This window comes from Adiantum capillus-veneris, chromosome 8 (genome assembly GCF_014529385.1).
Source record: "Adiantum capillus-veneris isolate H3 chromosome 8, ASM1452938v2, whole genome shotgun sequence".
NCBI lineage: Eukaryota > Viridiplantae > Streptophyta > Polypodiopsida > Polypodiales > Pteridaceae > Adiantum > Adiantum capillus-veneris.
In genome coordinates, this window is record NC_140938.1 from 74,253,916 (window position 1) to 74,271,861 (window position 17,946).

Below are 17,946 nucleotides of genomic sequence, written 5' to 3' on the forward strand. Positions count from 1 at the left end.
GATGGCGAACAAGTAGCGAGCAGCGAGCTGAGCTCTAGGATTAACTTATGGTACTACAGATAGAGAGAGAGAGAAATGAAATGATAACTTAACGTCTACAAAAGGCCAAAATGACCTATGAGACCAAACTGATTACAATGGTGAGTCTAGTGCCAAGTCTGGGTACAAACAAAGAAAACTACAAACTAGAAACTGAGATAGGAGTGCTACCGACTCCAATGGGTGGCTGGTAAGCTGAGCAATGGTATAATGCCACAAAGGTACAAAATGGGGATAAGTGTCACCATGATACAATATAGCAGTAGCATGAAGTCTATCCTGATCGACACCCTGGGTGTCGTGCTAGAATCTTGTGGATTCTCTGCTGCAATCTCCGTCGGTGCTGCGTGGCTCCCCTCCTCAGTTGTGGTCGTCTCGATCTCCCAACCTCTATAGCTCGGTCAATGAGAGTACCACTGGTGTATGTGGTGGTGGTGGCCTCTCTGCCTCTGTGGTACTCGGACTGAAGAAATCTGAGATGCGTCTCTCGGACTATCTTTGTCTATGCCCTCTCAATAGAGAGTCTCTATGTCTTTGTATCTCAAGTAGAAATAATCCGAGACATCTCTGATCCTGATATTTCATGACTCTATCTAACGAGTCAAAACCATCTCTGAATAAGCAGTGAAAGCGTCCCCATATCTCATAGTAGACTGTGTAGTGACATTTGTAGTGAAGCTCTGTCTCTGGCTCTGCATGGCATAACTGGCATATCCTACTATCTGCTGGTATGCCTCTAAACTACCTGTCTTAATCCCAAGCTGGTGTCAAAATGTGCGTATCTGGCCTATGGCATATCGTAATCCATGAGATAGATGTGTGTCTATGTAGCTGGGCCGTGTGACAAATCTGTCTGTCGTGAGTTGGAGAAGATGCTCTCTATAGAAAGCCCTCTTCGTACTCAACTCCCGTGATGTCTCTATCCATGTCCTCCTGGTATCAAGCTGGTTAAGATCCTGCCGAATGAGTCTAGTAATCTCCATCCGTGTAAGAGCCAAAGACGGTGCATCAAGAGAATACTGGAAAGGGGGCAACCTGTCCATGCTGAAACCATGCCTCTGAAACCATGAGCTCATCTGTGCATACCAACATGATGTATCTCCCTGTAATGCCAGTTGTCTGGACGACTCAAGAGAAAGCCTAGCATATCTGTCCCTGGTGGTGTCCCATAAGCTGTGTACAAATGATACTAATCTGGTAAGTGCTTCAATCTCCATAGGTGGGGCAGCCAGCTTCGCTCGTATGATGTCATGTGGAACTGAGGCCTTGGCTCTAATCAGCCTAGAAATCATAGATACCAAGGGCCTCTCCATATTACTCCATCCAGCACTGTCAACAGATGGTCCCCAAACCTAAACCCCGTAGTGCATAACTGAAGTGACCAAAGTGTTGAAGAGCCAGAGCTTTGTTCGAGGTTCCTGGAACTAATCCTGCGAACAAATCCTCTCTAAACTGCCTAGGTTTGCATACGAACCAGTTAATCTAGTGTCCGCTGCCACTCTTAGTGTGAACCTCGGTCCACTAAAGACCACCCCAAGATATGTGTATGCATCAGTGTACTTCATTATACTGTCCTGACCATATGTGAATGTAGGTGCTGATCTCCTGACCCACTGTGGCGTGGTATTAAATACCATGACCTTGGTTTACCAAGGTTGATAGACAATCCACTATCCCCTGCAAAACTATGCAATGCATCCAAATGTCTCTGCATACCCTCTAGTGAGTCCGATATCAACACGATATCGTCAGGATACAATAAAAGAGGGATCCATGTCCCTGCAAGCTGAGCACCTCTATCTCCTCCTCTGTCAATATAATCAGAGACCTCATCAACATACATACCAAATAAAGTAGAGGACAATGGGCATCCCTGTTTCCCTCCGATAGTGGAGTGAACTATGTCAAATATCCCCTCTGCGGTGCGTACATGACCTATCACTGAACTGTACAATGCCATAATCCCCCATATCAGCTCTGTGGGTACCCCCAATTCCATAAGTCGGCGCATCAATCTGGCCCTCGGTACTGTGTCAAAAGCTTTGCGGAAGTCCACAAAGCTGCAATATATCCATCTACCATGTGCTCGACCCTCCTCAATGATAGCTTTGAGTGTAAAGACATGATCCAGTGTGGACAAACCCTTCCAAAACCAGCCTATCCAGGTGCCTGTATGCCCATAGTCTCTACCCAACTGCTCAGCCTATTCTCAAGGATGAATGCATACAACCGTGCCAATGTGTGTCCTACCAGGATAGTACGGTAATTCCCCGGCACTGTGGGGTCTCCTGTCTTGAAGATAGGTACAATAGTAGACATTCTCCAAGACTCAGGAAAGCCCTCTCACATGACACGGTTGAACAACCGTGCAAGCATCTCTGCCAACAAATCCCCAGCATGTATAATGTGCTCTGCTACCAAACCCTCATGATCCTGTGCCCGTCTGGTCTTCATCCTGTCAATGGCCTCCTTTACCATCTCAGTGGTAAAGAAGGTGCTCGTAGCTAGACATGGCTGTGGTGGATCTGGTAGTGGTGGCTGGAGAGAGAGAGAGAGAGAGAGAGAGAGAGAGAGAGAGAGAGAGAGAGAGAGAGAGATGAAGTGTAATATTAACGTCTTCAAAAGGCCAAAATGACCTATGAGACCAAAAGGTTACATGTGGTGAATCTAATACCAGGTTTGGGTACAAAAAGTACAAAGAAATGAAAAGAATATAGTGGGTAGGGGTGGGGTGAAGGCTGATACAAAGGGAATACAAAGGGTGAGCTGATACAATGGAGCTCTTTGACAGTCGAGGCATCATATACATATACATCAGTATCTAGGACGGCTCCTATGTCGCGCCAGTATGGTATGGATTCTCTGTCGCAATCTGCGTCGATATCAAGAGGCCCTCTCGTCCGTGGGGCGACGGGACGGCCCCAACTCTATCGCCCGATCAAGCAGTATGCCTCTGGTGCCTCTGTTGTTGTTATGCTGTGGGGGCTGCTCGAACTCCTCTGTCTGTGACCGAAAGAAATCTGTAATTTCCACTATCGCTGGATCTCTCTCATTGTGCACCTCTTCAAGAGGTCCTCTTTGTGTTTGCGAATCTCTCGTAAGTATAATCCGAGGCATCTCTGATCCTCGTATCTTATGACTCTAGAAAGTGGCCCAAAACCCTCTCTGAATAGACAGTGAAAGCGGCCTCGTATCTCATAGTATACTGGGCAGTGACATATGTAATGTAGCTCTGTCTCTGTCTCTATTTGGCACACCTGACAAATCCTAGACTCAGCGGGTACTCCTCTAAATCTACCTGTCTCGATCTCTAGCTGATGTGAGGATGTGTGTATCTGACCAATAGCACATCGTATCCCGTGGGATAGATGAGTATCCATGTATCCTGGTCTGATCACAAAACCACCCTCCGTGAGTTGGAGAAGATGTAGAGAGTCATCTTCGTACCTAGCTCATGTGTAGGTTGTATCCATGTCCTCTTCGTATCCAACTGAATCAAGTCCCGTCTAATGAGCCTGGTAATCTCTGCCCTAGCGAGGGGGGTGGAGGGTGCATCCAGAGAGTACTGAAATAGGGGTAGCCGGTTCATACTAAAGCCATGTAACTGAAACCAAGATGCCATCTCTGCATACCAACATGATCTGTCTCCCTGCAATGCCAGCTGTCGCGAAGACTGTAGTGCTAATCGAGCATATCTGTCTCTAGAGAGAGAAAAGAAGAAGAAGATAGTCACACGGACACACCGATTTGAACAGATACATCTCTAGCCAAAAGTAGTCTCGAAAACTAGCAATATATCACACACTACCCTATATGTGGAAACTTATGTCAAGCAAATCCACATAGCAGCCACCCACACATGACCACACTGCTACAAGATATATGGACATTAGCTTAGTCTACAAAGGGGATGAACTTAAATAGAGTTGGCCTTTAGGATAAGTGAGGATTATCTATGTTAGTGGATGCCACTTTTAGATTTTGTAAAAGCCACATAGAAAGATGGTGAATTTGTTGCTCAATACGCCTGCACTGTGGTTCCATAGTCGTGGAGCGTCCCTCGCGTTGTGATGGGCTTTCGTAAAGAATGAGCCACATTTTACAGTAGTCTTACAATCCTCACAAGTAAATGTCATGATATTACACAAAAATGTCTCTATCTTGGGTGGAGTAGTGAGGAATTCTCTTGTTACTCTATCCACCACATACTATGTATAGCAAGAAAAGTGTGTCGTGCTCTCTATTCTGGATGCTCTATGATGCAATATGCGGGAAACCTCACTCCAACTGAAAGATGGCACAACACAACAATGAAACAAGCAACTCAAAAACCCAACAATAGACTCAGAATACCATGGAACTCGACTACTCATGGAGCCAGTACAGACTCAGGTTGGCAGCACACTTAGCTCCAACCTTGGACTCGGTGGTATAATGGGTGGGTCGAGGCTCCAATGTGCAACGAGTGTGGAGATGTGTGGTGCTAGACTGAACTCACGACTCAGACTTCAGACTCATAGGACGTCTAAAAACAGACAATGACTAAAACAAATTGAGCATATGTACAACTGTAAAGGGCAGCCAACGGCCTCAAATATCCCTGACAGTCCAAGTGCAGCTATCTCCAAACTATGGCGGGTTGAACTGGCCAGAGTGTACTCGCATGTGTAGCACAAAATAGGCCGGTTGGATGGGCGAGTCGTGGGAGGAGGTGGTCTTTGCTCCTGCTGCATGGAGGTAGAGGCTGAGGTGTAGAAGCTCTTAGGGGCTAAGGGAGCGTTAGCATGATAGAAGCCCTTAGATGGAAAACTGCTCTGCCTACCTTGCATAGGAGGTTTAGTCAGCAAAGGTGGCAAGTAGTTTGGATGGCCATAGGGGAAACCATGTTGGATGCACCTGCCAACCCTTGTTGAAGAGTAGGAGCAAGGATCTGCTGGAGTTGCCGGAATCTTTTTAGGTAGTAGCAATCCTTGTCTTCATGTCCAGATTTTTCATAGAGATGGCAACAAGCCCGAAGGGGGCATTCATGTGGAGGATGCCCTGGAGAGCGACAGAAGCTACACCAGACCACAGCCTTGGACTCCTGCTTAGCCGCCCTGAGCTCTTCTAGCTCCCACTTGATCTAGTCCAAAGCCTCTTAATGTGGAGGCTTCTCCTCTCGAAGAGAGAAGGATGTCTCCTCTTGAAGAGCTGGTTGTAACATTAGTGCTTCTAGTTCCCTGTGTAAAGAAATCAAGGGGTTAGATGGATTGTCCAAGAGTATTGAGGCAGTCTCTACCCAAGGAGGGTTGTTGAATAGCTTCCTTGCACCTACTATCCTAGTAGCAGTGACAAAATTCTTTAGAGTGGCTTCAGGTCGGAGACTCTTGGAGTTTCTGCTGAGAAGTCTTGGGGAGAGCCTTCTCCACCCACTTCTTGACCACGAATTCTCCTCGTTGCTTGGGAAGCTTGACGACCAGAAACTTTGTTTTTGTTATGAGTTTTGCAAAAGTCTCGATGAGGTTTCCAACCTCATCGAGAACCTTCTCTTGAAAGTCGCCTGGTCTGAAGGCTTCACAGAGTAAATTGGTTCTCAGTAAACTGACTCTACCATTTACTTGCTAAGCCATCCAAGGTTGATGGAAAGAGCACTGGGTAGGTATCTTTTCTATTGAGGCCATGACCCCTATAGAGGGATACAAATCTTCCAGCATGGTCGTCTGCATCCTCTGTGGAGAGTCCTTTGAAAGTCGGTAACTTTATGTTCAGCTTAGGCAGAACGCTTGTCAGCTCCTTCATGGCTTGCTCAGGAGCTTGTTGTATCAAAGTTGGGGGGAAGTGTATTGGAGAAGGTGACCTAGAAGGTGAAGAATTGGTTGAGGGAGTGGAGGTAGATGCTTGGGAGGGTAGGGGTAGCAGGGTTGGTGGACTTCTACTCGACAAGCTAAGGCGAGAGACTAGGACAAACCAGTTAGACCAGCTAGCCAGACGAAGGATGAAGACCAGCTAGACTAAGCTGGACGCAGGCGAGGGTGTACGAGACCATGAAAGAGACTAACCAATTAGACCTTCAACCATGTACCACATCGAAGTGAGATTTTAGTGGAGGTCCCATCGGGCCTGCCAAAAATGAGAGCACCTATAGCAGGAAAAGTATGTCGTGCTCTCTACTGTGGGTTCTCCTTAGTGCCGTATGCGTGAAACCTCACTCCAACTGAAAGAAAACTCAACACAACAATGAAATGAGTAGCTCAAAGACGCAACAATAGACTCAGAACACCATGGAACTCGACTACTCATGGAACCGGTATAGACTCTGGCTGCCAGCACACTCAGCTCCAACCCAAGACTCGCAGGTACAATGGGGGTGTCGATGCTCCAATGTGCACGGAGAGTGCAGATTTGTGGTGCTAGACTGAAATCATGACTCAGACTTCAGACTCATAGGACGTCTAAAAATATACAATGACTAAAACAAACTGAGCATATGTACAACCCTAAAGGGCAGCCAACGGATAACTCGAATATCGTAGAAAGTCCAACTGCACCTATCTCCAAACTATGGTGGAGATAACTAGCCACAGTGTCCTCTAGACCACCACTCCTGCCATGTGTCACTGTCTAAACGAGTCCACCCAGTGTGAACTCAGGACCAACTGTAACAGTCTTTCCCGTGCAAGTGACCCTGTATCCCAACTACATTGTGCTGATACAAAGGGGCTTGCAGGATGCTAATTATTCAGAGTTTCAATCTTATAGATAAGAATTTCAAACATTTTGCTGCTTGTAACTTCATTATCTTTCCACAAATCCTTTTCTTTTACAAAGTTTGAAAGAAAAAAATAAATTTCCTTCATATCAGAGGACACTCTGCTATATTCATTTTATAACTGAGAAACTCATGAACTGGATGATTTATTGTGCTTTGTGTGTCTTGAAATGTCTTAGAGTACCAACGACAATCACCTTTGGTCCCTTTATAGTCACTTGTAAGAAAGTCCGGGCTCTCCTGGTTCAAAGAAAGGCCCAGTTAGGTGACATAGGTACAGGGCTTCTCACTATTTGAATGTCTTCTCCACTTTAAAGTGCATCTGAATGCTCGTCATTCCCTGTGTGCTAATGGTTCCTGTTTCTATTGGATATACAACTTGAATCATAAACCAAATCATTGCCTTTATATAAGTGAGATTTATTTTCTTATCTAAAAGCCTTGTATTAGTTTGATTGTAGTGCTTGCATTAATTGCTCAAATTCCAAGGGCTATGGGTGAAGAAATTTCTCATAAATTTGAAGAGAAGGAGCGCCAGCTAAAGGTTAAAACACACTGTATTGAAGACGTTGTTGCTCAAAGAGAATATATCACAAAGTTGCCCATGGCTATCAATGAACTTAGGGCGGAAATTGACTCGACTGAGGTAGGCCAATGCATCTGGAAGGCTTTTAGTGTGAGTTAGTGAGAGATCAGCACAACATATCAATGTTCACCCAGAGACATAGAAGCTGACTCTTTGCTTTTTAAGTGGTGCATTGGGTAGCTAGAACTTGTGTATCGGATAAGCTTGCTTCTCTACTTTCCAATTTCCCCTGTTTGTTTTTGTATTGTTGATCTCTCTTGTTCAATTGTGTCTCCCTTTGCAGCTTTGTGGCGTTAAAATTTTAAGCTTTCCCACATTGCAAGATAGGTCTAGGAGGGGAGGTTGCAAAGAACAGATGCATTACCAACCTTTTACATTATGTAAAGTTTTGTTGAAATTATTGTGCAGGTTTACTATGATGCTTTGGATGAATTGAATTATGTTCTGAATGATAATGATTTCAACCAAAAGTGGGCTTTACAATCGTGGCCTTTGAAAGTTGAAAAGCTTGTTGAGAAGACGGAAAAAATTCTGGCCGCGGACACTGAAAGATACCAGAGAGAAATGGAAGAGGAACAGCTAACCTTCTTAGTTACTGTCGAGAATTTGGAAACCACTGTATCATCATTTTCTCGTTACACAGATCTGAATCAGGTCATCTCCAAATAAGAAGAATTGGACTCAGTGCTGTTGTTATTAATGTGTCGCTGATATTGTAAGCTGATATGGTGCTATGTGTTACTTGTTTACGAGTACGTGCAGTCCGAATTCGTTTCTTCAGAGGCCCGCAAAATTGATGAGCAGCTCCGACTTGCTGAAGCAAAAGCAAGTTTATTCAACTCACGAGAGACTTTGTTTGGTGTCCCCCCCACAGAGTATGCTCGTTTACGTAAAACAGTCGAGAATTTTGAGCCATATTCATACCTATGGATAACTGCTGATGATTGGAAGAAGAGCTACCAAGTGTGGATGAATGGTTCTTTTCTCAACCTTAATCCAGATGAGGTAGAGAAGAACGTGACAAGCTGGTATAAAGGGCTTTTTAAAGTTAGTCGAGTATTTACTCAAAAAGAAGCTACAGCTCTATCAGCAGACTGTGAGGAGATCCGCAAGCAGGTACTCTGCGTTGAAAATTAACAGTGGTTTTCCCCTAATTTTAAAGGTTCTTCAGGCTATTAATACTCACAGGTTTTTGATCTGATATTTTGAATGTTTAGGTTGGAGAATTCAAGCCTTATGTTCCGCTTATAGCTGCTTTACGCCAGCCAGGTATGCGAGCTCGGCATTGGGATCAGCTCACAGCAGAACTGCACATGAACATGCATTTTACAGAGGAGTTCACCCTAACAAAAGGCCTCGAGATGGGTTTGATGAACTATATGGACATCATAACAAATGTTGCTGACATCGCCAGTAAAGAATATGGAATTGAAACAACATTGGAAAAAATGGAAGCCGATTGGAAGACTCTTGAAATGCAGGTGCTTTAAATTGGATTTAAGACATGGTGACGAAGTACATGAAAAGATGACATTGTATCTTCTCAATTGATAAAATACGTCTCCTTTCTGCTTATCTTACAGTTTTTATTTAAGCAAAACTAGCTGGTTTTGCATGCATTGCGCTTGATCTGTGAGTATGCTATCGTTTATGTAGCAGACTGTTGTCTGTTTGAACTCTTATGTAGTACTGAGGACAACCACTCTTAGCATAACTATCAACTGCTGTAGGATCAAGATTTCTAATTCTCCAGCTTTTTGCCATCAGGTTATGGATTACAAGGAAACAGGGAGCTACATTATTAAAATTGACGAGGCAATTTTGCAGCAATTAGATGATCACATTGCAACAACTCAGTCGATAAGTTTTTCACCCTTCAAAAAGCCCTTTGAAGAGAAAATATCCAAGTGGGAGGCCCAATTAGTCCTTGTGTCAGAGATTATTGATGAGTGGTTTGCTCTTCAACGGCAATGGATGTATTTAGAGCCTATATTTAGCAGCTCCGATATTCAAACACAACTGCCTATAGAAAGCAAGAGATTCAATACAATCAATGTTGTGTGGAGGAAGATTGTGAACCAGGCTCATGCCACCCCAAATATTTTGACCATGTGCTCAAGCAAAAAGCTACTTGAACAACTTCGAGAAAGCAACAAGGTATCTATGTGTGTGTGTGTGTGCGCGCGTACGCGCCATTGTATTGTTTCTCAATTGTACACCTCATTAGTCCTCTTGTGATTGTACCCCTTCCCTTATGTTCTGAAATGATGTATTATGTGATGCTGATGATGAGGATGTAGGGTAGGCTTACATAGCTACCCACTCTAGGTACCATCATTTGTTTTTATTTTTTTGTTCCCCAGACATTGTACTAGAGTGACACATGGATGTCACCTTTTGGTCTCATAGGTCATTTTGGCCTTTTTTAAGATGTGAACGTAACATTTCATATTTCTACATATGGACAGGAGGTAGTGGAGTATGTAAACTCTTATACTATATCTTGGTGTTGTATTCGGTGGACCTATTTGTTAGAGTTTTGGCATCTCAAGTGAATTGCCCACTAGTGTGATCCCATTATTTATTTTGGCCTCTAGGTATTTATTTTACTTATTTCTCAAAGTCTGGGTAGGGCAATTTACTGAGGTTGCTATATAAGCAACCTCTTGCCTCCATTGTATACACATTCAATTATTGATTGCTAAGGTTGATTGGTTGAGGAGACTCGACCGATGATGGATCTCCTATGATTTAGCTCTTCTGAGGATTGTACACCGTGCTCATCTTGTATCAGCCTTTGTATCAGCTCTCACCCATTATATTCCCACACGCACACCCATATTGTGTTGTATTAGCCCCTAGTCACTACTTTAACCCCCCTACTCATATCCTACACAATTCCAGCTAGCTGCTTAGTTCACATCTAGCAATTAAGATTTTAGTTTTTCACTTCATTTATTTTTGTACCCAGACATTGTATTACATCCACCAAGATTGTATCAGTTTGGTCTCATAGGTCATTTTGGCCTTTTGAAGACGTTTAACATAGCATTTCATTCTCTCTCTCTCTCTCTCTCTCTCTCTCTCTCTCTCTCTCTAGACGACCCCGAGGGAGGAGAGGAGCTACACAGTTTCGAAGGAGGCTATGGCAAAAGATTAAAGCCATACTCTTTCGTCGTCCAGAGTGCAGATGAAGATGGATCTCTACTCCCCTCCTATATTGTCTTCACATTGTACTGCTTAGTTTAGGATCCCGCAGTATTTATATTTTGTTATCCTAGTTTAATTTATTTTGTTAATTTGACTTTGTATGAGATACACCGCATTGTAACTTTCTGGTCTCATAGGTCACTTTGGCCTTTTGAAGATGTTAATATAACATTTCATTTCTCTCTCTCTCTCTCTGAGCACGGGAGTAGAGGTTCAGGAGGAGTAGCAGTGCTATTCAAAGAGGAACTACAACCATTACTGCATATTGTATGAAGAGATGATCATGCTAGATATATGTGGGTGAGACTGAGACCTGACACAAGTCGATTCCTATATGTTGCCATATGTTACTTTCCTCCCAGTACATCATGTATGCCGCATCCAGAGGACAGGCGCCTTTCTCTATCCTAGATGATGACATTTGGGAGTTTTCTAGGGATGGTGATATCATTCTCCTAGGGGACTTCAATGCCCGAACGGGCAACTCGCAGACAGTCTTCTACGACACTTCAGATGAGGTGCTTAGAGAGCTGGATGGGGGTGAGTTGGGACTTGACAGATGCTCAAATGATAGAGAGCAGACGGAGTATGGGAGATATCTCATGGAAATGACGACTACACATGGATGAGCTATACTTAATGGTTTACAACGATTTCCTGGAGCAGCCGGTTTCACATGCTTTCCACACAGACATGGGGCCAGTACAGTGGATTATGTTATGACACAACCGAGCTTTATCCCCTACATTCAGGAATTCATAGTGGGAGCCAGGCCAGTGGGCATAGCAGTAGATCATGCTCTCTTGACACTGTCCGTCAAATTTCAATATAGTATTCTACTCTGAGACACATCAGGCCCTTGGGCAGTCTAGTGGATACAGATGGGAGACAACCTGTAGACAGGAGACACGATCAGAGCATAGAGGGTGGGGCTCAGGAGGAGTGGCAGTGTTATGAGCAATCTAGGTACATGTGGGTGAGCTTGATAGCAGAGACTGGTAGATATCTTTACATTGCTATTTGCTACTTTCCCCCGAGTACGTGAGTATATGCACCACCAAGAGGACAGCCCCCCTTCTCTATTTTGATGATGACATATGGGAATTCTCTAGAGATGGTGACATTATTATTCTAGGGGGCTTCAATGCTAGGACTGCTGATCATCAAATAGTATTTTATGATACTTCAGAGGAGATGCTGAGAGAGCTGGATGTTGTATACGGGCCTATCCAGACTATCATAGGATGGGGAACATACTGAGTATGGACGGCACTTGATAGACATGGGGCTTCACATGGATTGGCCATCTTGAATGGCCTATAGAGATTTCCTGCTGCGGGAGGTTTCACATGCTTTCTACACAGACATGGAGCCAGCAGAGTGAATTATGTCATGGCACAGCCGAGCCTCATCTCTAGTATCCAGTATCTCATAGTTGGGCCCATATCTGTTGGGGTGGCAATGGATCATGCTCTTGTGTCTTTGACCATCTCTTTCCAGTTGAGTGTACCACACAGTCCATGGGTAGCAGCCCCTACTTGCTACACCTTCACGCAAGAGACGGATTTTGTATACATAGACGGGATATACAGACGCCTATGCACTGAGGAGCCAGGGCGACCTCTGGAGGAGCTTACTACTATACTGACACAAACAAACATGATGCAGCAGCAGAGGCATACCCACACACCCAGCTTGAGCAGAGACGTCTTCCTGGGAGCATGCCTCAAAACAACTGGTATGATGAGGAATGCCGCCAAACTAGAGCTAGACTTCACAGGGAGGTGCTTTTGGGGGACATCACTCACAGATTGACTTCCGACGCCTAGTGCGGCTCAAGAAGAGGGCATTTTTGGCTCGACTAGAGCAGGATCTATACCAGCTATTCTTGAATCAGGACTCGCGTGAGGCATGGCGACTCTTTCATGAGCAGTCCTCCCCCCTTGCCATTACCTCTACAGAGACTTGGGGTTAGTATGCATCATCTTTGTACAAAGTTTCTAGACAGCCGCCCCTTCCCGACCCGCCCGATCCATGCCCACACGTGCTTTTTTCACCGCTGAGATGGTGAAGAAGGCCATTGACAGGATGAGGACTTGGAGAGCATATGATCATGATGGCTTAGTGGCTGAGCATTTCATGCATGCGAGAGATCTACTAGCAGATCTTCTAGAAGTTATGTTACACCGTGCCATGTGTGAGGGCCTACCTGATACTTGGAGCCTATCTACGATTGTACCTATCTTCAAGTCAGGAGACCCTATGGAGCCTGAGATTATCGCACTATCATGATTGAACACACATTGGCACGGTTGCATGCATCCATTCTTGAGCAGTAGCTGAGTAGATGGGCAGAGAGGGAGGGGCAGATCCCATGGGAGATGGATCCATTGTAACTTTGTGGACTTCTGCAAAGCATTTGACACGTCACACAGTACCCAGAGCTAGATTGATGCGCAGATTACAGGAGATGAGAGTACTTACAAAGCTCATTTGGGGGATCATGGAATTGTACAGATCAGTAGTAGGGAATGTATGCACCTCAGAGGGTCTATCTACACCGGTTCACTCCACTATTGGTGTGAAGCAGGGCTGCCTGCTCTCTCCTACTCTATTTGGTATGTATGTGGATGAGGTTTCTGACTACATTGAGAGAGATGGTGATAGAGGTGCACCGTTGGCAGGGACATGGATTTCGCTATTGCTATATGCTGATGATATTGTGTTGATCTCCAACTCTCCGGAAGGGATGCAACGTCACTTGGATGCTTTGCATAGGTTTGCCCATGAAAGTGGTTTGTCTATCAACCTTGGTAAAACCAAGCTCATGGTAATTAATACCACCCCACAGTGGAACACGAGGTCAGCGCGCGCATTCACTTAGGGCCACTAGACAGTGGAGTATACAGATGCTTACACTTACCTTGGAGTGGTTTTTAGTGGACCAGCATTTTCATTGAGGAGAGCAGCAGAGACTAGATTGACCAGAGCCCATTCGGCATTGGGTAGATTGGAGAGGATGTGTTCATAGGTTCAGTTTCACGAGCCTCGGACGAAGCTCTGGCTCTTTGACACTTTGGTGGCTTTTGCATTGCTCTATGGAGCTGAGATATGGGGGCCTTCATTGGATCATCACGGGAGGACAAGTCGCACTGATGGATGGGGGGACATGGAGAAGCCTCTGGTCTCTATGATCTCGTGGCTCATTAGAGCTAAGGCTTAAGTACCACGTGACATTATCCGAGCAGAGCTAGCTGTCCCCCCACTAGTGGTTGAGGTGCTCACTAGATTTGTCTCCGTGGGAACTTCCCAGAGACAGATACGCCCGCCTTGCACTCGAGTCCTCTCGAAAGTTAGCCATGCAGGGAGATACAACATGTTGGTATGGGGGAGATGGCATCATGGTTTTAGGCGCATGGGTTCAGCATAGACAGATTGCACCCCTTCTAGTACTCACTGGATGCACCCTCTCTAACTCTACACAATCCAAGATCACCAGGCTCATCCGCCAAGACCTGACGCAGCTAGACACCAGGAGGACATGGATACAGCCAGCATAGGAGCTGGGCACAAAGATGTATTTCTTCAAAGAGCGTCTTCTCCAGCTTACGGAGGAAGGTTTTGTGATGAGACCCAGATACATGGACACCCACTTGTCTCATGGGATACAGTGTGCTATTGGCCACATACGCACATCTTCACATTTGCTGCGGATCGAGACAGGGAGATACAATGGAGTAATGGCAGAGGCTAAGACATGCCCCTTGTGTGACATGGAGCCTAAGACAGAACTGCACTACACATGCCACTGCCCCATCTACTACGAGATACGAGGCCGCTTCTAGTGCTTGTTTAGAGAGGGCTTTGGACCACTCTCCAAAGTCATGAGGTACGAGGATCAGAGATGCCTGGGTTTGTTTCTGCTCGAGCTGCGCAGACACAGAGAGAGCCCGATGAGAGGAGAGGATAGCCAGTCCCAGCGACACATCACAGACTTCTTTAGAGCAGACACTGGACACCTGGTAGAGCTACTACCTCTACACAACATCGACGGAGGCTACATTAGAGGATTCGGATCACTTTGGCCCAACATGCACAACGCCCGATCAGACTGCTGACCATGGAGGAGCTTGATGAGATTCGCCAGCGACCGATGCTAGATCTCTCGTGACTTGTGATTTAGCTATCCCAACTAGTTGCTTAGTTCACAACTACCAGTTTAGGATTCCATAGTATTTTTATTTTATCATTTTGTTACTCTGACTTTGTATCAGATCCACCACATTGTAATGCTCTGGTCTCATAGGTCATTTTGGCCTTTCGAAGATGCTAATATAACATTTCATTTCATTTCATCTCTCTCTCTCTCTCTCTCTCTCTCTCTCTCTCTCTCTCTCTCTCTCTGTCTCTCTCTCTCTATTAACACTACAATAGAGGATTCGAGCCATAATCTCTTGTGATCCATAGTATTTTATTTTGTCATTCTGTCATTGTCATCTTGTTACTCTGACTTTGTATCAGATCCACCACATTGTAACTTTCTGGTCTCATAGGTCACTTTGGCCTTTTGAAGACGTTAATATAACATTTCATTTCATCTCTCTCTCTCTCTCTCTCTCTCTCTCTCTCTCTGTCTCTCTCTCTCTCTCTCTCCTACACAGAGTAGAGGACTTACCCTTCTGCAGGCAGAGTCTCAGAGGGCACGTCGAAGACCGAGGCTCCCAGGATACAGGACACATGGGTGTCCCTAGAGGGAGATCTCGAGGATACTAGCTCTACACCATCAGTATCTAGAGCAGAGTCATGTACCAGCACCAGGGGATCCAGCATTCGAGAGATACCTGAGCAAGCCACCACCGATGTACCACATTCTCTACCCTACATATGTTGCTTGTTTTTAGATACCCTCCCTATCATCTCATGGTGGTATCACCTTGCAGCCCCTAGTTGAGCCCGATGATGCGTGAGCACACCTCGACACGAGGACCCACACTATACATTGTACACCACATGCACCACCCTACCACACCCTTTTGCATAGTATAGGCTCATTTCAATTTGTACCTTTTTTTATTTTCTGATGCCTAGAGCATCAACACATGTATATGATATTGTCTGATAGGACGAGTTTGGCCTTTCGAAGACGTTAATAAAGCTTTCTTTCTTTCTTTCTCTCTCTCTCTCTCTCTCTCTCTCTCTCTCTCTCTCTCTCTCTCTCTCTCTTTGTCTCTCTCTCCCAGAGACGCATCTCAGATTTCTTCAGTCTGAGTACCACAGAGTCAGAGGGGACACCACCACCAGAGAGCTCGGTTCCCACCCATACACACATCAGCGGTACTCTCATTGATCGAGCTACAGAGTTAGGGAGATCGAGACGACCGCGACTGAGGAGGGGAGCCACGCAGCACCGGCGGAGATTGCGGCAGAGGATCCACAGGATTCTAGCACGACACCCAGAATGTCGATCGGGATAGGCTTCATGCTACTGCTATATTGTATCATGGTGACACTTATCCCCACTTTGTACCTTTATGGTGATACCATTGCTCAGCCTACCAGCCACCCATAGGAGTCGGTAGCACTCCTATCATTTCTTTGTTTGTAGTTTTCTTGTTTGTACCCAGACTTGGTACTAGACTCATCATTGTAATCTGTTGGTCTCATAGGTCATTTTGGCCTCTTGTAGACGTTAATATATCATTTCATTTCATTTCTCTCTCACAGATACGAGGCTGATTTCACTGTCTATCAGAGAGGGCTTTGGACCGTTGGCTAGAGTCATGAGATATTAGTATCAGAGATGCCTTGGGTTGTTTTTGCTAGAGGTGCGCAGACACAGGGAGAGTCTCTTGAGGAGACCAAGCAATGGGAGACATTCACAAAAAGAGATCACTGACTTCTTTAGAGTAGGGACTCAGCAGCCAGATGAGCATGCTTTACAGTAGACTCTAGAACCCACTTATACTAGAGGTATATTAGTGGACAGGGCCACTGAGCTCGGAAGAGCTAGACGCCCATGTCTACGACGGCGACCACGACATCGACGGAGGATCCATCAGAGGATCATGACTATTCTAGCACGATATGGGAGACGCCCAGTACGACTATTTACAAAGGCAGACATTGACCAAGCTCTTCAACGACCGATGCAATGCTTTCTCGGGACAATGCCCAATGCAGCCATCCTTGGGCATTGATGATGATGATGATGATTCCAATCCGACGACTTTAGTCTTTTAGTTTAGTCTTTCACTCTACTTCATTTTATTTTTGTACCCAGACATTGGACTAGATCCACAAGGATTGTATTAGTTTGGTCTCATACATCATTTTGGCCTTTCGAAGATGTTTAATATAACATTTCATTTCATTATACGTATGCCGCTTATGCCAGCTAGAGCCAGAGACATAGCTATATTACATATGTCATTGCATAATGTACTATGAGATACAGGGCCTTTTCCACTACTTATTCAAAGAGGGTCTCGGTCCTTTCTCTAAGGTCAAGATCAAAGATGTCTTGGGCCTTATCTACTTGAGTTACACAAATATAGAGACACTTTACTGGGGATTGATAGAGAGAGAGAGAGTTCCAGAGACAGATTACAGATTTCTTTTCACTACATATGGGACAGCCAGAGGAGCAACCATCACTGCAGAGCTCGGCCCACACTCATTCAACCACTACCGGCACTCTCATCGACCGAGCACTGGCGCTACGGAGATCCAAATGGCCACGCTTGAGGAGAGGGTACACATCATCGACGGAGACTACAACAGAGGATGTCACCAGGAGGTGTATTTTTCCTGTTGCCTTCCATAAATAAGTATTAGATGTATTTATTTTATTTTTACTTTTTTGTCCCGGAACCCTTGAAAAGGTGCAAGTGGACATTGCATGGCCAGTGTGAAATGGCTGCAGCCAAATGGGTTTCTCACATCGAGGATCTAGGTCGGTCAGACAGGGACTGCCCGGGCAAGTTAGCACTGAATTCTGATGAGTATGGAAGCTTGTGTGCGCCAAACTGGAATCTGGGCCACTCGTCAAGTCACTGCAACTTTATAAGTTGAAAGGGGCCAGTAAATTAACCCACATTGTAGATGTTGGTCAAATGGTAGTCTTCAATGATGGTCAGGAGACCGATAGGGACACCATGGAAGCATCTCCTAAAATTTAGGGAATTGCTATTTTTGACTAGAAAATGTGTTCGCGTCAGTAGCTCTGGAATGACAAGGGGAACATTTTATTGCTCTGCTGCCAAGTCAACTGACGCACCAGTTGAGATATTTTTAGCAGGGAAAGCCCAAACTCGGAAACTGGGCGACGTGTCAGCCTGTGAGTGATTCTGCCACTCTGGGAGGC

General features: G+C 45.2%; 1 protein-coding gene across 1 annotated transcript in view; it reads left to right on the forward strand.

Annotated features, from left to right (window-relative positions):
- The window catches only part of LOC147452380 (uncharacterized), a 283,958-nt gene that overhangs the window by 80,578 nt on the left and 185,434 nt on the right, over positions 1 to 17,946 (forward strand). The window contains exons 12-17 of the mRNA XM_086518094.1: positions 6,967 to 7,061; positions 7,249 to 7,433; positions 7,782 to 8,027; positions 8,136 to 8,489; positions 8,591 to 8,854; positions 9,141 to 9,530. Coding sequence (XP_086374220.1) covers positions 6,967 to 7,061; positions 7,249 to 7,433; positions 7,782 to 8,027; positions 8,136 to 8,489; positions 8,591 to 8,854; positions 9,141 to 9,530 — 1,534 coding nt within the window. The remainder of the gene's footprint in view (positions 1 to 6,966; positions 7,062 to 7,248; positions 7,434 to 7,781; positions 8,028 to 8,135; positions 8,490 to 8,590; positions 8,855 to 9,140; positions 9,531 to 17,946) is intronic.